At 49.4% G+C, this 19283-nt stretch overlaps 1 protein-coding gene across 2 annotated transcripts; it reads right to left on the bottom strand.

Moving 5' to 3' along the window:
- Positions 1-1068: 1068 nt before the first annotated feature.
- pros1 (protein S) lies at positions 1069-18996 on the bottom strand. 2 transcript variants are annotated; one of them, XM_056278515.1, is made up of 14 exons: positions 18861-18996; positions 17024-17190; positions 15838-15862; positions 15662-15745; positions 14264-14386; positions 13008-13133; positions 11230-11358; positions 8688-8928; positions 8384-8570; positions 5646-5810; positions 3300-3468; positions 3020-3156; positions 2657-2885; positions 1069-2015 (listed from the first exon to the last, which is right to left on the bottom strand). In XM_056278515.1, exons 1-14 carry the CDS (start codon positions 18937-18939, stop codon positions 1828-1830), a joined length of 2049 nt encoding a protein of 682 aa, XP_056134490.1. In that variant the 5' UTR covers positions 18940-18996; the 3' UTR covers positions 1069-1827. The 2 variants fall into 2 exon arrangements, with proteins under 2 accessions (XP_056134490.1, XP_056134491.1); XM_056278516.1 differs by lacking the exon at positions 14264-14386.
- Between the last annotated feature and the right edge of the window lie 287 nt (positions 18997-19283).

Below are 19283 nucleotides of genomic sequence, written 5' to 3'. Positions count from 1 at the left end.
TCCTTTTATCAGAGGAGGGGGGGGGGCAAGGACCAAAAGGAGAGAGAAAAAAAATCACAATCACTTGTAAAATAAAAATAAGAATACAATAATGAGACCGTGATCACGTCAATTGCCAGAAATATAACACTGATATTGCATGCAGCATCTGAGTGCAAGTGAAAGGCGTTTTTATATTTCCGTACACATTTTCTCATGTGCCCCTGACTTAATGTGGGTCACGTTATGTCGGTTGTGCTGCAGTTTAATCCGTGAGGTTATGTCCCGTTACAGTGAATCTGGTTCACAAAGGTCAAAGGAGTGAATATTTTATAAATGCTCCTACTTACTTTTACAATAAATTGAAAATGTGTTTAAATGTGACATGTGTTAACCGACTGAAGATGTGGTAGGGTTCAAGTTGATAGAAAAAAAATAAATTATAAAACACTTCCAACAGCCCCCAACTTTTACAAGGACTTTTCATAATTATCCCCACCGGGAGACTCCTTAAACAAGTTAAGTTTTGAACCGGAGGCCAAAACTGCTTTCACGCTGAAAGGAAACTGGCCTGTGTGAAATACTATTTTGGATAGTGTTTTAATGGCTTGTTATTTGGCCATTCTGGTGCACGATGCGTGAATTTTATCACAAGAGACCTTTTAAACCGGGCTAAGACCACCTACCTGACAGGACCCCCAACATGCCGACGACAAACCTGTGCAAAATGTACGTCTGATCAGCCTTTTGCCTTCAGCTATTCCGTTACTGAGATTTAATTTGTCAACTCAAAAATCTATCAGAGCTTGCAAACGAGCCGTTTTAAGTTTATCTCAGAACCACAAAACATACAACATATTCTGTGCTACCAGAAACTCATTTGGAAGACCATCACAGTGAGCATCTCTTCTTTTTTTTTAATTTCCAATTTTATCTACAGAGAAATAGACCATTGTGTATAGCTGGGTTAACAAGTAAGAGTAACTCTGTCTCATGAAGCAAGTGTGTTCAGTAATGCAGTGTGCTCGGGCAAAAGTAGGACATCTTTCAAAACTGTAAATCAGTTACATTTCCCTTTTAAGATTAATATAATTACAAGAATGATTTATTTTTATTACAACAAACGGAAAACACTCAACTGAACAAAACACCGAACATCTACATCCAAGTTATATATATATATATTAAAACTGGCTTGATTTTATATACAATAAGGTCAATGCCGAGGACAGCCAGAGTACATTAGTAGGGCCACGAAGATTGGAAACCAGGCAGAAATTGGTGGTGGGTGGTGGAAAAAACATACGTATCTTTTAGGGAGGGAAAAAGACAGAGGCGTAGTGAAGGGAAGAGAGATTAGCATCTGTGAAAAGAAGACATAGGTGGCGTCACCATTTACCTGTATTATTTTCTACACAAACGTCTCGTGCTCACCACGTGGTATGTGTGCTAAAGAGCTCAGCTCTTTGTTAAAGTTTCTATGCAATAATATAATCCATTTGCAAACAATGTGCTACATCTATGTCTCCCAGCTTCGCACTGGCTCACCGGCAGTCGCCTCGTGACATTGAAAAAAAAAAGTCTTGACCTGCTCCCAGAATAAGATAGCATATCAGGTAACGTGAATGAAAAATGTAGGACTAGGCTCTGAATCAACGCGTCAGGGAAAGTGTACAAATTGACAAAAAAAAAACCCTCTTTTCACTTCTTCTACTATTCCTGCCACCTCTTTTTTAATCTTCTCCCCTTCTACTGTTCCAATAACAGATTCCCAAAATGAAAAGAGGAGGTTGTGAGATATTAACTAATTAGAGGCATTATTCGATTTGGACCTGGCTGGGAACGAGGTCACTTCCTGTGCGGCAGGGGTGCGCCAGGGTTCATTTCAGGGCGGGAGAGAGGGGGACAAGAATGGGACGTGATGCTGTTGTGTTTGCTGAGCGCCTCGTCGAAGTCAAGCTGCTGGCCATTGACCGCCACCTCCATACAGCCGTGGTAGTGGGCCGTCACTGGGTTGGCTGTGAGCGGGACCTCATCTGAGAACGGGAGAGGAGAGGAAAAGACAAAACAAATAGAATCAGGATCTTTAAAATTAAAGGGATGGAAAATGTATCATAAACGCATGCGTGGGATGGTATAAGGAAAGTTTCAGGCGTGTTTGTGAATGTTTTGCATTGCTGTTGTGATGGCACTAGGAGGCGCCATGCAGTCTGTTGGAAGAGCGACGGGCGCCGTCACATAGACTCAATGCTGAGTGAGTCCACCGGTGTCCCTCCTCCAAACAGAAGGGACAAAACGTGTGAGCCGAAAACAACTTCCACCGACAAGATGGTGGAAACTGGCAGCAAGCGTGGGTTAGACAGAGTCCTTTAGCACGGGAAAAGAGCGGTTGACACAATGGCCTACAATCCCACTGCCTCAAGTCCTGCTCGCCACGTGCTGAGACGATGTGATGTCAGAGCACTTATGGCAGCAATATGGGGGATTTCTCTGAGTGGTTGAAACAAGTTTCGCTGCTCCATGATGAGGGAATTCTGTTTGAAATCTACCTTTTAGAGACTGACATCTCAGTTGCATTAGCTCCTTATATTCAATCATTCACATCAATTACTAATTTATATCATAATTATCTTCCCAACTGCATTCTTACCACATGTTCACTTTTCCTTTAACTAACCTGGAATCCCGCCAATGTAGGTGCTGAGGGGGTTCTGCATGGTGACGTTTAAGCGATCCAGTGCCTCCTGCAGGGCATCCGCAGGGATGGAGTGAACGGTGGAGGAGTTGGCTGTGATGAGGATTTCTGTTGGCGTGACGGTGAGCTCCAGCGTGAGACGGTCAGGGTAGCACAACATCACCGACTGTAGGGTGACGACGGAGATGCCATCGAGGAACACCTGAAGATTCTGGATCAGGAAAGGCGAAATGGTGCAAGGTTAGGACATATCTGTGCTTGTGTGTGTATGTGTGTGTGTGTGTGTGTGTGTGCAACAGTGCACGTATGCATCTGTACATCCAATAAAAGCTTGGCTAAACTTACAGCATTATTCTCTCCCTGTGTGATCACAGAGAGAGACAGGGGAACTGTGTTATTGTATACAAGGGCAAAGAGGACGCCTGTGCTGCTGGATGGACGTATATCCATCTTCAAATCCACCTTCCAGCTTCCCGACCCACCTGAAGACACACACACACACACACACACACACACACACACACACACACACACACACACACACACACACACTGATGCAGACATATCTATGGAATATAGCTGATTTACAATTTAACTTAGTACTTCGCTGGCGTGTACAACTCACGGTAGTCAATGTTGAAGACCGCCAGTCCTGCCCCAGTGAAGTAGGATCCTCGCTCCACATAGACGAAGCAATGTTTACTCTTCTTCTCCTGGATGATCTCTTTGACCCCAGACGCTCCCTGGTTCATCAGGTTCCAGCCCCGGATACAACCGTCAAGGCGAGGATTAATCTGAGGATGGACACAGATACGTACACACACATAACGCACACGTACTCACTCTACTAACAGCGCTATAGGTTTAACAAGGCTCGGGCTACTTAAAGAGTAACGAAAGCCCCGATCATTTTGGTGAGTTTTCTGACACCTACAGGTTAAAAACCATCCAAAGATTAAAAGCATACCAGACTAGTCTTGGTGGTGTTAGCATAGCAGGGTGAACACAGCTGCAGCTAATAACATCAATAATGGCTAAGTTTGATTTTGGTGTGCCAGCACATCTGTTCACGATTCAAGAAACTTTTTTGCTACACAACCAGGTTGGTGGTATTTGTTTAAGGTAACCACACCAAACCCACATCAAAAAAAAAAAAACATCTCCAGGGGTGTCCGGGTGACGTGGTGGTCTATTCCGTTGCCTACCAACACGGCAGACACAACTGGCCGTGTCTGCAGGTGGGAAGCCGGATGTGGGTGTGTGTCCTGGTCACTGCACTAGCGCCTCCTCTGGTCGGTCGGGGAGCTTGATCGAACTGGGGGAGAATAGCGTGATCCTCTCACGCGCTGCGTCTCCCTGGCGAAACTCCTCACTGTCAGGTGAGAAGAAGCAGCTGGCGACTCCACATGAATCGGAGGAGGCATGTGGTAGTCTGCAGCCCTCCCCGGATCGGCAGGGGTCGGGGGGTGGAGCGGCAACCGGGACGGCTCAGAAGAGTGGGGTAATTCGCCAAGTACAATGGGGGAGAAAAAGGGGTGAAAATCAAAAAATTGAACGGTCTCCAACAGAATGCCTCATCCTAACCATTTCTAATTTCATGCCTGCATTTAACCGCATCGATCTGACTGACGCATGCTTTCTGAAACAGCCGTGTTTTAAAAGCAGGGTCACATAATGGCGGATCACAGATTTCGATGTAACACCAGCTCTGTCCCGTCTCGTTGGGAATCTTGACTGGAACTGGCCAGAGATAAATACACGGAAGTTGTCGTCCCTACTTCCGGTGAAGTAGAGACGACGTTCCCCCAAGTGCTTTTACCGTTACACCTCCTATTCACGCAAATTACTAGTAAACGGTATCTTTGCGTTTGCGCGTCAAAATACAATTAAGGTATTGTAGCGAATTCGGGGGGACAACGCAACCACAGGAACTGCCGCGGCCGGGACGCGAACCCGTATCGCCCGCACCGCAGGAGGCATCGCTAACCGCTCGACTAAAGGGTCAGACCCGCCAGCCAGCGGCCAGCGTGTCTTCTTATCCATGCACGTTACAATATTAAGTGTATTTTCCAGGGAGAGAGTGTATTTTTGGAACAACGGGTCTTCGGAGCAGTGGGCTTTTGTTTTCGGGACAACGGGCAGTCGGAGAAATGGGCTTTCAGTCCAATGGGACATTTTTCGGACTATTGGGGTTTCAGAATAATGGGCTGTCGGAACAACGGGCAGTTCCTCCAAGACCAGCCTGCCATGTGTTTAACCTTTACACGGTTTCTAACCCGTAGATATCAGCAAACTCACTAAAATGGCTCAGGATTCAGTAACTCTTGAATCTTTGGTTTTACTTAATCTTTATTATAGCAGTTCAGCAAGGCAAATTCCTGTATCTTTATAGCACATTTTGGGTTTGTTTTTTTTTAAATAAATTTATTTCTAGTTTTTCCCCTTATCCCACCCGATTAACCCAATGGCATATGGCGGGAACTCTTGTCGAATAACTCCCCTGGCTCACGTTTCCTAAGGAAGGAGATAGTCGTAACACCAGCTTCCTTCAAACTCGTGTCACCTGCTCTCCCTATTTTACACGATGAAGCCTCGCATGGATTGCATCACCTTCAGGCCACGAAGGAGACGTAAGGAGAATGCTTTCGGTTGCTTGGCTGCAGGCGCCCGGATGGGCCAGAGGGGTCGCTGGAGAACGACGAGTCCCCGAACACTACACTGATCTATACCCACTACCCCTCGAGTAAGGGTAGCCTAAGACCGGTTATGGTGAGTCTGGGATACGAACCTCCCAGCCACACGACGAGCGGATTGCGAGAGCGGCGGTTTATTCCGCTCGGCCACCAGAGCGGCGCTCATAACGAGTTAAGTCACTCTGATCGCTACAGGCGTTAAATTTAAGGTGCGGTGAATTTCCTTTGTGACGGCTGGTTAGCTGCTACGCCCGTGTGCTGTTGAACGGCTTGCTTACAGGTTTGATGGTGTTGTCGGTGCGGTTGGGCAGCCCAGCGATGTAGACCTTGGTTTCCAGCTTGCCGTTGACAGAGGTGAAGAGGCTGTCGGGGCTGTTGATGCTCATTACCGCCTCCTTGCTGATCTTCACACTGATGCTGCTCTCGAGCTCGTCCACGGATATCTGCACGATACACAACACAGTGACGCGATATTGACCCGTCCTGGTTTTACCGTGGTCCGACACACCCTAGCGCAAAAACTCACAGTACACAACTCAGTATGGCTAGACAACCCTACTTAAAGGACAATTCCGGTTTTTTTTTTTAATCTATGCCCTATTTTCCCTACCGTTATGAGTCAGATGGAGCGATGGGTGAATCAGTCTTTTAAATTGGGTCAGTATTGAGCAAGCAAGTGTCAACTGACTGCTGTGCACCAAGCTGCCATGTAATCATCCCGGGCAACAGCATATCCCAAATAACATCCCAAAAAGAGCTTTGTTTGGCACTAAAAGAATAGGAATGGTGTGAGAGGAATCTAAAGCTGTGATATTAATCATGGAGTTAATATACGTAGTATGTCTATATAGATATCAATCCATTTATTTGTTTGTTTGTCTGTTTATTTATCTTATCCCCCCCTTTTCTCCCCAGTTGTATTCAGCCAATTACCCCACTCTTGCCGCTCAACCCCCTCTGCCGATCCGGGGAGGGCTGCAGACCACCACGTCTCCTCCGACACATGTGGAGTCAGTCGCCAGCCGCTCCTTTCACCTGACAGTGAGAAGTTTCGCCAGGGGGACGTAGCGCGTGGGAGGATCACGCTATTTCCCCCAGCCCCCCCCCCCCGAACAGGCGCCCCAACCGGCCAGAGGAGGCGCTATTGCAGCGAACCACGACACATACCCACATCCGGCTTTTCACTCGCAGACACGACCACTTGTGTCTGTAGGGTACGCCCGACCAAGCCGGAGGTAACACGGGGATTCGAACCGGTGATCCCCGTGTTGGTAGGCAGCGAAGTAGACCACTACACTACCCAGACGCCCCATATCAATCCGTTTCTAATTGAGAGCAGAAGGCTTTTAATCCCGTGAGAGGTGAGTTGCTGCAGGAAGACAAGAGTGGAAGTGTGAGCGATGGAGAGATGTACAAAAAGAAAATGCACAAAAGGTCCATGTGAGAGCAATTCATATCTGATGTTTGCTTGCTTTTAATCTTTGACCATGTATGACCTATACCACGTTTAACTTTATTTTACATTTCTGAGATAGATGCTTTAAGTCCATGTGTAACGGAACAAAGGTAATGTTATAAAGTGTCTTCTCCAGGTGCACAGATAAAGGCCTGTTAACTGGTGGATGATAGCAGAGGACTATGTGAGAAACTCACAGAGATTAGTAAAGTCTGTACACAGTAATTGGAGAAATGGCCTTGGTAGGCTGAGAGCCGGAAGACACGAGAAGAGGAGGGGAAGAACAGACAACTGCCCTATAAGAGAGACTTTACTGATCGGCGCACATTCAAGCATCTAGGCTTGAGTGCATCTGTTCATGAACATATATTATAGTATATTATATTATATTATGTTCATGAACATATTATATATTGTATTATGGGCCGGCAAGAGAGACAAGACTGAGATGGTTTGGACATGTGTGGAGGAGAGATGCTGGGTATATTGGGAGAAGGATGCTGAATATGGAGCTGCCAGGGAAGAGGGGAAGAGGAAGACCAAGAGGAGGTTTATGGATGTGGTGAGAGAGGACATGCAGGTGCAGGAAGAGATGGAAACAGATGATCCGCTGTGGCGACCCCTAACGGGAGCAGCCGAAAGTAGTAGTAGTAGTAGAAGTAGTAGTAGTAGATGGTGCGGTACAGTGGTGCAGTGGTTAGCGCGGTCGCCCCACAGCAGGAAGGTCCTAGGTTTGAACCCTGGGGTCGCCCAACCTTGGGGGTCGTCCCAGGTCGTCCTCTGTGTGGAGTTTGTATGTTCTCCCCGGGTCGGCGTGGATTTCCTCCGGGTGCTCCGGTTTCCTCCCACAGTCCAAAGACATGTAGGTCAGGTGAATCGGCCATACTAAATTGTCCCTAGGTGTGAATGTGTGTGTGCATGTGTGTGTGGGCCCTGTGATGGCCTGGCAGCCTGTCCAGGGTGTCTCCCCACCTGCTGCCCAATGACTGCTGGGCTAGGCTCCAGCATCCCGCGACCTTGAGCAGAATAAGCGGTTTGGATAATGGATGGATGGATGGATATTATATTATATTATATTATATTAGTGTGACAAAATTGGAAGAGATTTTTGTCTCGCTCCTTATTTAATATCAGTCAGAGTGGAATTAAATAATCGCCATGACAGTCAGTCACTGTAATGACTGGACTGGGATTGTCTTTTCATTATGGAAGGTGTTTTCAGACATTTCCAAAAACATTTTGAGCCCGTCAATGCCACAAAAAAAGAGCTCTTTTAGTTGTCATTATTTGATGGGCACTACTGCCAAGGGATCACATGGTAGCTTGGTGCGCAACAGTTGGCTGACGTTAGCTTGCTCAATACTGAATTAATTTAAAAGCTTCCGCTCCCCATCACTTAGTCTGACTCCTAACGGTGAGGAAAATTGGGCTTTTGTTAAAAGATTGGCGTTTTAACCAAAGCATGCTTCCACCCGTGTGGGGTTTGACAGGTAGTGCTGGTCCCCAGGCATGCACATGGACGGGATAGCATGAACTGATTGTATTACAGCTATTTCTTACCACGTGCCACTGTCCATCATTAATGGCTTTTCCTCCACTAGTGACCTTGAATGTGTGCTGGTTCTTGAACTGGACTTCAATGCGACCGCCCCGTAGTCCCAGCATGAACCACGAGTCCTGGGAGGACTCCGCGTACAGAATAACTCCCTCGGGGTCAAATGTACGGAAGTCAAACTCTGCAGCAAACCTAACGTAGAAAAGGGAAAAAGACGTCGGCACTCAAACTAGGCTACTGAACGTATGATGTGATCAGGAAACTTGAGAGCACTGCTGTTTTGAGAAGGTGCTTGTGTGGAAACCTCACTTGGTGTTCTCAGGGAGGCGGAAGAGCAGATAAATGACAGGCAGGCCTACAAACTGTTCCCCTAGGTAAAGCATTTCAGGGTGTTTGTGGTCGTATGACCCCACACAAACTGGGATTCTTTTGCAGTAGTGCTCATCTTCTGCCAAATGAAGACCCTGGCGGCCATCGCAGTGACACGAATAGCTGCCGATTGTGTTGATGCACGTGCCGTCACACACCCCCTGCTCACACTCGTCCACATCTGTAGCAACACAGAGGCACATGGAGGTTATGGGCCGTGTTGAGGAAGCTACTTTAAAAGTGGTGTTTTAAAAGTGAGGAGTAGCTTCACACTGCGAGAAGGGGGACCACAGAATAGCTACCATCGAGAAAAATCTGGTACTGTTGAGTTACCTGAAAAAAATTAGCTTGGGCTACTTTGTTGAAAGAAGATCATTCAAAATTAACTGTCTCAGAGAAGGTGAAGCTGGATGTGTCCAGATTCATAACAGGAAGACATTCGTAACGTTCATCATCACCACTTAAGCACTAGGGATGCACTGACGCCGATACCAGTATCAGGTATCGGTCCAATACTGTACTCATACTCATAAAACTACTCTGATACAACTGCACTCAATACTGAACTAGACAGTTCCTGCTGAAAGTGTGAAAAGTGAGCGGTGCCTTTTTTCGCCATTCGTACGGGAAGAGGAGATGGAGCGAGATAGACAATGCGGAGTGACGGCCGAGAAGCAAACAAACACGTATGTCCCTTATCGCCTCTTATTTCGCCTGTTTAAGTCAATCTCCTTGTGTATATATCTGAAGATTATTGTGTTGTAGTGTTGTTATTATTTATTTATTTAGACCCCCCCCCCTTTTTCTCTCCAATTGTACTTGGCCAATTACCCTATTCTCCGAGCCGCCCCAGTCGCTGCTCCACCCCCTCTGCCGATCCGGGGAGGGCTGCAGACTGCCACATGCCTCCTCCGATACATACGGAGTCACCAGCCGCTTCTTTTCACCTGACTGAGGAGTTTCACCAGGGGGACGTAGCGCGTGGGAGGATTACACTACTCCCCCCAGCTCCCTCTCCACCCCGAACAGGCTCCTCGGCCAACCAGAGGAGGCGCTATTGCAGCGACGAGGACACATACCCACATCCGGCTTCCCACCCGCAGACACGGACAATTATGTTTGTAGGGACACCCAACGAAGCCGGAGGTAACAGGGGGATTCGAACCAAACAAAGTTGAATGTCCCCCCCCTTTTTTCTCCCTTATTGTATCTGGCCACTTGCCCCACTCTTCCGAGCCGTCCCGGTGACTGCTCCACCTTTCTGACGATTCGGAGAAGGCCGCAGACTACCACATGCCTCCTCCAATACATGTGGAGTCGCCAGCCGCTTCTTCTCACCTGAGAGTCAGGAGTTTCGCCAGGGGGACGTAGCACGTGGGATCACGCTATTCCCCCCATTCCCCCTCCCCCCCAAACAGGCGCCCCGACCGACCAGAGGAGGTGCTAGTGCAGCGACCAGGACACATACCCACATCCATTGGGCAGCACGGTAGCCCAGTGGTTAGCACTGTCGCCCCACAGCAAGAAGGTCCTGGTGCTAACCACTGCGCCACCGTGCCGCGAAAATACCACTATAAATAAATAAATAAAATATAAATAAATATATGTGTAGTTATTTATATTTATTTAAATATGAATAAAATCTTTAAAAAAACTAATCAACTAGGGGTGTAAGAAAATATCGATACACTCGAGTACCGCGATATTATCTTCTGTGATACCGTATCGATTCTCAAAAACCACTATATCGATTTTTAACTGTTTACATGTAAAGGTTCGTGACAAACATTGTGTGTTGTGTGTAACCCCGCGGCCGCTAGATAACAGTGTTGTAATCTATCTTCAGCCATTTGACTCTTCCACTCCAACGCTACAACGTAAACTGAGACAGGACGTAGCGTAAGCACAAAGTACACGGGCCTGTGAAACGGCAATATATCGCCTTTCTTACAGTATCGCAATATATCGCGATACATCGAATCTTAACCAAGCCCCTGTATTGTGATACGAATCGTATCGCCAGATTCTTGCCAATACACAGCCCTACAGTCAACCCGCCCACAAATGACCAGCGGGGCTTCGCCGTGAGGGGACACTATCTGCAGTGGAAAACGAAATCCCAAAAAGTGAAGCGAGTAGAGTCGAATAGAGTAGAGTCGAGTTGAGCCAGTACCATGCAGTGGAAAAGGGGCATTACGTTGTGTTCAGATGAACTGCTTCAACTTCCTGTGATTTTCCTACCTGGATTATTGAGCGTGCATCAAGACAGCTTTGATATACTAAAAACTAGTGAAGTTCAATTACCATCAAGATACTGGAAACTGTATTACACCACTGATTTAACTACGTGTCGTGAGACTACTGGGTTTATGTTGGAGATGCTTTATAAGTTGTGATCGTGTACATTTAAGGCAAGTAACCAGTCCGCAGTTATATGACTCGGTGTTATATGATTCCATGTCATGAGAGGTACGGGTCTCACCCTGGCAGGATCTGGATGTAAAGTTGTATTTGAATCCTGGGGAACACTGGCACTCGAATAAGCCAGGGGTGTTGACACACTTGGCTGGCTCGTTACAGGTACTGGGGAACAGCAGGCACTCATTGATGTCTGGAAACAGATATTGACAATGACCACATATAATTCAGATTAAGTTCATCCATCCATTATCCGAACCGCTTATCCTGCTCTCAGGGTCGTGTGGATGCTGCAGCCTATCCCAGCAGTCATTGGGCAGCAGGCAGGGAGACGCCCTGAACAGGCCGCCAGGCCATCACAGGGCCGACACACACACACATTCACACCTAGGGACAATTTAGTACAGCCGATTCACCTGACTTGCATGTCTTTGGACTGTGGGAGGAAACCAGAGCACCCGGAGGAGACCCACGCAGACATGGGGAGAACATGCAAACTCCACACAGAGGACGCCCCCAAGGTTGGATTACCCCGGGGCTCGAACCCAGGACCCTGTTGCTGTGAGGCGATGGTGCTAACCACGGGCGGCTCAGTGGTGCAGTGGTTAGCACGGTCGCCTCACAGCAAGAAGGTTCTGGGTTAGAACCCTGGGGTAGTCCGACCTTGGGGGTCGCCCCGGGTCGTCCTCTGTGTGGAGTTTGCATGTGCTCCCCGTGTCTGCGTGGGTTTCCTCCCACAGTCCAAAGACGTAGGTCAGGTGAATCAGCCATACTAAATTGCCCCTAGGTCTGAATGTGTGTGTGTGTGTGTGTGTGTGTGGGGGTCGGCCCTGTGTGATGGCCTGGCGGCCTGTCCACAGTATCTTCCCCCCTGCTGCCCAGTGACTGCTGGCATAGGGGGACCTTGAGAGCAGTATAAGTGGTTCAGATAATGGATGGATGGATGGTATTTGGACTTTAAGTTCACCGGTAACAACATAAAAAGAAAAACATGGACAAACCTATAGAGCAAAAAAAAAAAAACAACAGAAAAATACAATTCAATGCCACTAAAGCATCGGTGTATGGACGTTCCATACAAATTCAATGTTCCATACAAATTTTCCACAGCGCTTACGAGAAAACCCAGAGAGAACAAATCTGTCAGACAGACTCCCTCTCCCGTTTCTGAGAGGTTTGGAAAAGAAGCACAGAAGAACAAACACTCGACACACTCCAAGAAAAACATCACCAGCCATGAAACCATGATTATTATGGACAACTCAGACACCACAAGACTGTAAATTACAGACCTGTTATGAGCCTTGGGGGGTGGGGGGCGGTCACAGACTGATGGTCTGTTTACATTAATGAGTGTGGGTCATCCAATTATAGGTTACAGAACCCAGGAGTTTTGAAATTCCAGTGCAAAAGAGTTTCATTCTGGAGAAATAGTCTTCCTGTGTTACAAATAACAAACTGCTCCGACACTGGGAAGGGCAATAGTTGGGAAAGCGGGTCTTTTTGTGAGGTGTACAGCACTCCGGCTTCTATATAAATAGCAATAAATAATATAAAACACCGGCTGTGTTAGTGTTGGAGGTGATGTGTACAAGTATATGTGTGTGCTTTGGTTGCTTGCTGCAGAAGTTGGCTGCAGCTGCAACATACCTAAGGCAGCTGGATGCCTTCAATCATGCCACGAAGATTATACACACACACACACACACACACACACACACACACACAAATCTTTTGTCGGCCGGTCAAATGAACACGCCATTAACGATTCACGATTTCCATTGTTCTCTTAACCATCATCTTGAGTTATAGGAGGTGTAAATGCGGCAAATTAAATCTTACCTACACAGCTGAGTTGGTTCTTCATGAAGTAGCCGGCCTCACACGAGCATTGGAAACCGCCGGGGAAGTTGGAGCACTTCTGGCTACACCCGGCGAGAAATTCTGCGTCCGTGCACTCATCTATGTCTGCCAAAACACACCACGGTACGTTTAATAGTGCGCGTCATGAAACAGTAAACATGTAAAGTCTGAATGGATGTGGTTCTTTTGGTTGGTGGGATTGTTCACCGTGACATTTACCGCAGTACCACACAGGTCGAAGCATTTGGACTTCTAACCGTGTTTTCACATCATTTGGTGTGTTTTTTTTGGTCATTGGAGGACGAGTCTTGACCCAGTCGTTGGTCTTGACATGACAAAATACAGCAAGTGGAGGGCATCCGGGTAGCACGGCGGTCTCCTCCGTTGCCTACCAACGTGGGGATCGCCGGTTTGAATCCCCGCGTTACCTCCGGCTTGGCCGGGCGTCCCTACAGACACAATTGGCCGTGTCTGCGGGTGGGAAGCCGGATGTGGGTATGTGTCCTGGTCACTGCACTTCACTGCACTAGCGCCTCATCTGGTCGGTTGGGGGCGCCTGTTTGGGGGAGACTAAGGGGAATAGCATGATCCTCCCACGTGCTACGTCCCCCTGGTGAAACTCCTCACTGTCAGGTGAAAAGAAGCGGCCGGTGACTCCACATTCATTGGAGGAAGCATGTGGTAGTCTGCAGCCCTCCCCGGATCAGCAAGGGGGGGCGGGGGGTGGAGCAGTGACCGGGATGGCTTGGAAGTGTGGGGGTAATTAGCCGGATGCAATTGGGGAGAAAAATAAAAAAATAGAGCAAGTGCTATCAAAATTACAGCAGGAATCAGCAGGAACCTCCCGATTACTACATCCCAATGAGACTTTAGTGCCGACTCAGATATCTCGATACAGTAAAAACTGCAATCGATATTACAACATTTTCAAGGCTCCGTCTCCTCTCGTCAACTGCAAAGTGTGCAAACTGCAAAAAATCCAAAGACAGTGTACAACGAAATCATTTATAGTATGAAAGCTTAAAACATGAATATGCTTCCCAGAGGAAGCACGCAGGTGATTCAAATGCAGAGGTGCAGAGATAGGTACCACGGACCTCCTCACAGCGGGGGGGGGGGGTAATGCTGCGATATTACAGTCGTCACGGCTTTAATCACCATTTTGCACTGACCCCCCCCCCCCAATCCGGCCGACTCCTAATCAAAAGAATCCATTCTCAGCCAGTCGGTCTCACCTGTGTCGCAGCGGGGTCCCGTCCAGCCGGGCTTACACACACACGTGAAGGAGGCCTGGCCATCCACGCAGACTTCAGAGCCCTCCTTGTAGCATGGAAGCGGCGAGCACTGGTTACTAATTTCTGCCACACATGATAAAAGGGTATGGACAAGCACAGGACACCAGCCAAGCGTACAAATGATCTGGCGACAGTCGGAGTGTGACCAGAAGCATGAGGCAATATCAAGAGATGAATACGAGGAGCGAAACGATGAGAAATGTAATTTTGGCAGAAAAAAAAAAAAAGGTGTGGCGAAAAGCACGCAGTGTCATTTTCAAGCACTAAAAATGTCCCCATGGTTGTGTTGGAAATTGCTTATTTTTTTTGGGGGGGGGGTGGTTCCCCCCCTTTTCTCCTCCAATTGTACACGGCCAATTACCCCACTCTTCCGAGCCGTCCCGGTTGCTGCCCCACCCCCCTCTGCTGATCCGGGGAGGGCTGCAGACTACCACATGCGTCCTCCCATACATGTGGAGTCGCCAGCCGCTTCTTTTCACTTGACAGCGAGGCGTTTCACCAGGGGGGACGTAGCGCGTGGGAGGATCACGCTATTCCCCCCAGTTCCCCCTCCCCCCTAAACAGGCGCCCTGACCGACCAGAGGAGGCGCTAGCGCAGCGACCGGGACACATGCCCACATCCACATCTGTGTTGGTAGGCAACGGAATAGACCGCTACGCTACCCGGATGCTGGTGATTGTTAAATGACGCTGATTTTGACGGAAGCACGGTAACGCTGAAGTTACTGTGTTATAGCTGTGGTCCTCAAACTGTGGTCCGCTGGCACACACAGCGCCTCTTGGTGGTGCACCAGATGGCTGCAGACTTTGGTGCATGTTCTCAGAAATTCCCAAAGCCTCGTCGAATCCATTACACTATCTGTACAAACGACAGTGCGCGGTTTACACAGCCAGTACGATCATATCACGGTACAGTACAGTGCTGGCGGTGTGGCTGAATTTGTCAGAAGAGAAATCCATTGGCAGGTTTCCCGTTTACTTCTGTCACGATGAGAGATAGCGGCCTGTCGGAGAAACGCACACGCCGATGTTAGTCGTCGAGACCTGCCTGTGGCTTCGTCGACTGGTGGCCGGTAGGCGGTACCAGGATGCTGTGGTTCGATCAGAGGCGGTGCCGGGTTCAGAAAGTTTGAGAACCACTGCTATAGCCTATACGTAGTACTTCACCCACGTGGCGACCCTGGACCCGTTGGTAAATCACAGACTAATTGAGAGAACAAGGTCAGCACTGCCGCGCGGTGCACAGAATGAAAACCGTGTTAGAAAAAAATGCAAATCACCCCCCCCCCCACTGAAAGGCGGGACTCGAGGCGGGCGGCGGATTCGGAGGCGGCTCACCGTTCACACAGGTGCGCAGGTCGGACGGGATGTTCGAGCCGGAGTTCTGGTTGCTGATGCCAACACGGTGCGAGCCCAGGCATACTGCAGCGACAATGAAGGGACACCCTCATCAGCGTGCCAAATGACGTCGGGAAAAGGAACGACAACACATGGGGTGAATCTGGTGAACTCACCGACATACTTGGGGTAGAAGTATTCCTGGAAAAGAAAAGAAGAAGAAGAAGAAGAAGAAGAAGAAGAAGAAGAAGAAGAGGAAAGCAGAACAGAGAGACGGAGTCAAAAACCGAAACCGTTCTCTGGTGTAAATTGGCAAGGGGGGGAACCGAAAAGACGGGGCGGACGTGAGACGGTACGAAACTGAGAGGCTGAGTGAGCCAGACCGGCTCAGAAATGGGGCCCTATCAAAACCGCCACGAGACGCCACAAGAAAGTGGAAATGTGTATTGTCCTTGTGCAGAAAAGGCTAGTGTTGCTCCACGGAGGCGGGCGTAGTTATTTATTGCAAGCTTCTTCACTTTACCATGGGAGCAGGTTTATAAACCCCCCCCCTTTTCTCCCCAATTGTACCTGGCCAATTACCCCACTCCTCCGAGCCGTCCCGGTTGTTGCTCCACCCCCTCTGCTGATCCGGGGAGGGCTTTTCACCTGACAGTGAGGCGTTTCGCCAGGGGGACGTAGCGCGTGGGAGGATCACGCTATTCCCGCCCCTTCCCCGCCTCCCCGAACAGGCACCCCGATCGACCGGAGGGGGCGCTAGTGCGGCGACCAGGATAAATACCCGCAGACGCGGCCAATTGTGTCCGTAGGGACGCCCGACCCGGGGATTCGAACCGGCGATCCCCGTGTTGGTAGGCAACGGAATAGACCGCCACGCCACCCGGACGCCCCCGCATTCATCAACCTAAATAAGCAACGGACTGCGCTCTCAACAAGATGAACGACTATTTCATAATCTGTTATTATCTGTTTCAATCTTTATCTAAAGAGAAGTAGCTGGAAAATAGACAGGCCAGCGTTGCAGACAGGCCAGTCCTGCTGCCTGCAGAAACTCAGAACACCTCACTGGGCTGACCAACCTTCCACCCACCCACCCACACACACACACACACACACACACTAACGTCCACTTTTGCCGCTATCGTTAGATACACAAGAGACACGGTTCAGTGACCTTTTAATTTCTACCCTCCAGTTTTCTGTCTCGCTGCCTGACTCACGCCACACACACTCCCGGGCACCTCCGGCTGGTCCTTTGCTCTCGCTGCCGAGCGTTTGCTGCCGCGCACCAAACAAGGGAAATCACCACGACCGACGAAAATGTGACCTGAGATGACCCCGGTGATGTGAGGCGTGTCTCACCGTCTCCGGCTGGTTCTCGAAGATCTCTCTCGCTTCCTCCTTGTTGCACAGCTCTTCAATACATTCTCTTTCCAGGTTGCCCTTCTTGTGCTCCTCGAACAGAGAGTTGGCTCTTCTGTGCCGCGTCAGGAACTGGGAGGCTCTGTTCTGGCTCAAGACTGGGAGAACTGGGAGAACGACGCGCACACGCACACACACACACACACACACACACACGCACAGTGTCACAGTGGCTGCAGTGACATGAGAAGTTAACAATTTAGGGTTAGGGTTAGGGTTAGGGTACCAGTGTTGTGCGCTGTTTCCTAAACCATGAGGGCAACCTCGAATGACGTCACATGAAACTTGCAACGCTCGATGCAAACTATACAGATCCGTTTCTCTAATCTCCTTACGTGATTTCGCCAAGTGCATGCAAACTTTACTTCCAACGTGATGGTTAATGCATGTGCAATAATAATCCCATTTTCCTACCAAGCGGGCCTTATACCAGCACGTCATTGTTGCCCACGGGACAGTTATCTTTCCATTCACCATGGAAACCGCCGCTAACAACAGTGAACTCAGCCGTATCGCACACCGCCTCCAACATCATCGGCTTTCCCACCCCCCCCCGACCCCCACCCCACCCCCACCTTTCAGACCTCAATAGCAAAGCCGTCACACTACTATATAGCACACAACCCCAGGCACCCCCCCTCACCCCAGCCTGTATCTGCTGCCATCTCGGTGCACATACCGATCGATAGCCCGGGGAGGAAAGGCCTGCTTTGGCCGAGGTTTTGTCCCCTCTGCCATTAGAGGCTTCAAATAAAGTACACCGGTGGTAGTCCTTGTCCATGTTTGCACACGTGTCCCGTTAAATCTCATGCACGTTTGTGCACACTACGTGGGTGTTACCCGTGTAGCTGCACGGCTGTATGCGGGTTTAACTGTGTCTAACCATACGGATGCAGACGTTTTGCCCCCTCTGCTATGGCGGCTTCACAAAAAAAGGCCACAAGTGTGTGTGTATGTGGTGAGCGGTAGTTCCTGTGTAGACATGTCAAACGGTACGAAGGTATGTGTGCGTAGATGCATGTATGACGTAACGAATATGTCATGTTGGGATGTTTAGAAGTCAGCTTGTATTTTAACGTGCACACGGTGGCATTGCATTTCTTCAGGTAGGACAATAAAGAATCTATCTATCTAGCCAAAGGAGTTGAATCAAGTGCAACTGGACTTGATTCAACTCCTTTGGCTATAACCATGACCCGGATGAATGAGAGCATTCACGGACACATCTGTCCATCTATCAGCTCCGTAGCTGTGTTTTCCAACGGTGCTGATCGGGCGAATTAGGTTAACTCTCTTATGAATTACCCCGAAAGGTCATTGCGAAACCGCTATTTACCAGAAATGACCTCAGCTGCGCCTGGACAGCCTTTCTTCCACTTAGTTAGCTGAAGCAACCCCCCACCCCCCACCCCACCCACGCACGCGCCACGCACGCACCATCCGCCGCGTCGGCGGCGTCTCGTCTCACAAAAGTCAAAACAACGACTTGTCGTCGACGGGAGTGTCGGCGCGTTCTCGCTGCTCCGGTATGTGGTCCGTTCTCGGGGACGTCATCGCACACGAGCAACCCCCACGAGGGCCGGGTAACCCCCACGAGGGCCGGGTAACCGCTGACAACCGGCTGCCAGGAGGTCTCCCCATCACGTTCAGCGTTAAGTTTCACAAAAAACCGCACTCCTCGGCTAGTAGCGGCGAGGGGGGGGGTGCGCTTTATCTGCCATGTGTTGCCCCCCACCCGCCCCCACCCAAAAAAGCCAAAACTCGACAGTTTACTTACATTGTTGGGCATCGACGAGCGCGACAAGAAACGCGAGACAGGCCAGCGAGTCCCTCAGCGCCTCTCTCCGTCTCCGCATAGTCCCGGTAGGCCACGGCCGGTTTTGGCTCCGGGAGAGTTGCTGAGCTCAGATTTGAGAGGAGAGGAGAGGAGGAGGGGTGGGGGGGAAAACTTTTATTCTTCCCGTAAATGTTTTCAAGAGGGGCTCGCTGGGCCGAGGCCAGGGTACCGTAGCGCCGGGCAGACACGGGGGGAGGAGCGCTGCGCTCCGCTCTTCACACCACGACTCGCTGCGAAGCACTCCCTGGTCACGCAGCGGGGGCTGCGGGACTTTAGAGTCGCTGTATTGATTGAACACCCCCACCCCGCCCGCCCGCCCGCGCGCCCATTACAACACAGGAGCCGGGGGTTGTGCCAAGTCTT

This window comes from Lampris incognitus, chromosome 4 (assembly GCF_029633865.1).
Source record: "Lampris incognitus isolate fLamInc1 chromosome 4, fLamInc1.hap2, whole genome shotgun sequence".
NCBI classification, from domain to species: Eukaryota; Metazoa; Chordata; class Actinopteri; order Lampriformes; family Lampridae; genus Lampris; species Lampris incognitus.
This window is presented reverse-complemented; position numbering and strand designations above follow the sequence as displayed.

Coding starts and splice junctions, on each gene's coding strand:
- pros1 (XM_056278515.1), bottom strand. CDS start 18,939: ATGCGGAGACGGAGAGAGGCGCTGAGGGACTCGCTGGCCTGTCTCGCG. Junction 11,359..13,007: donor GAACCAACTCAGCTGTGTAG/GTAAGATTTAAT, acceptor ATCTGTTTCCAG/ACATCAATGAGTGCCTGCTG. Junction 2,886..3,019: donor CACAGGGAGAGAATAATGCT/GTAAGTTTAGCC, acceptor TTCCTGATCCAG/AATCTTCAGGTGTTCCTCGA.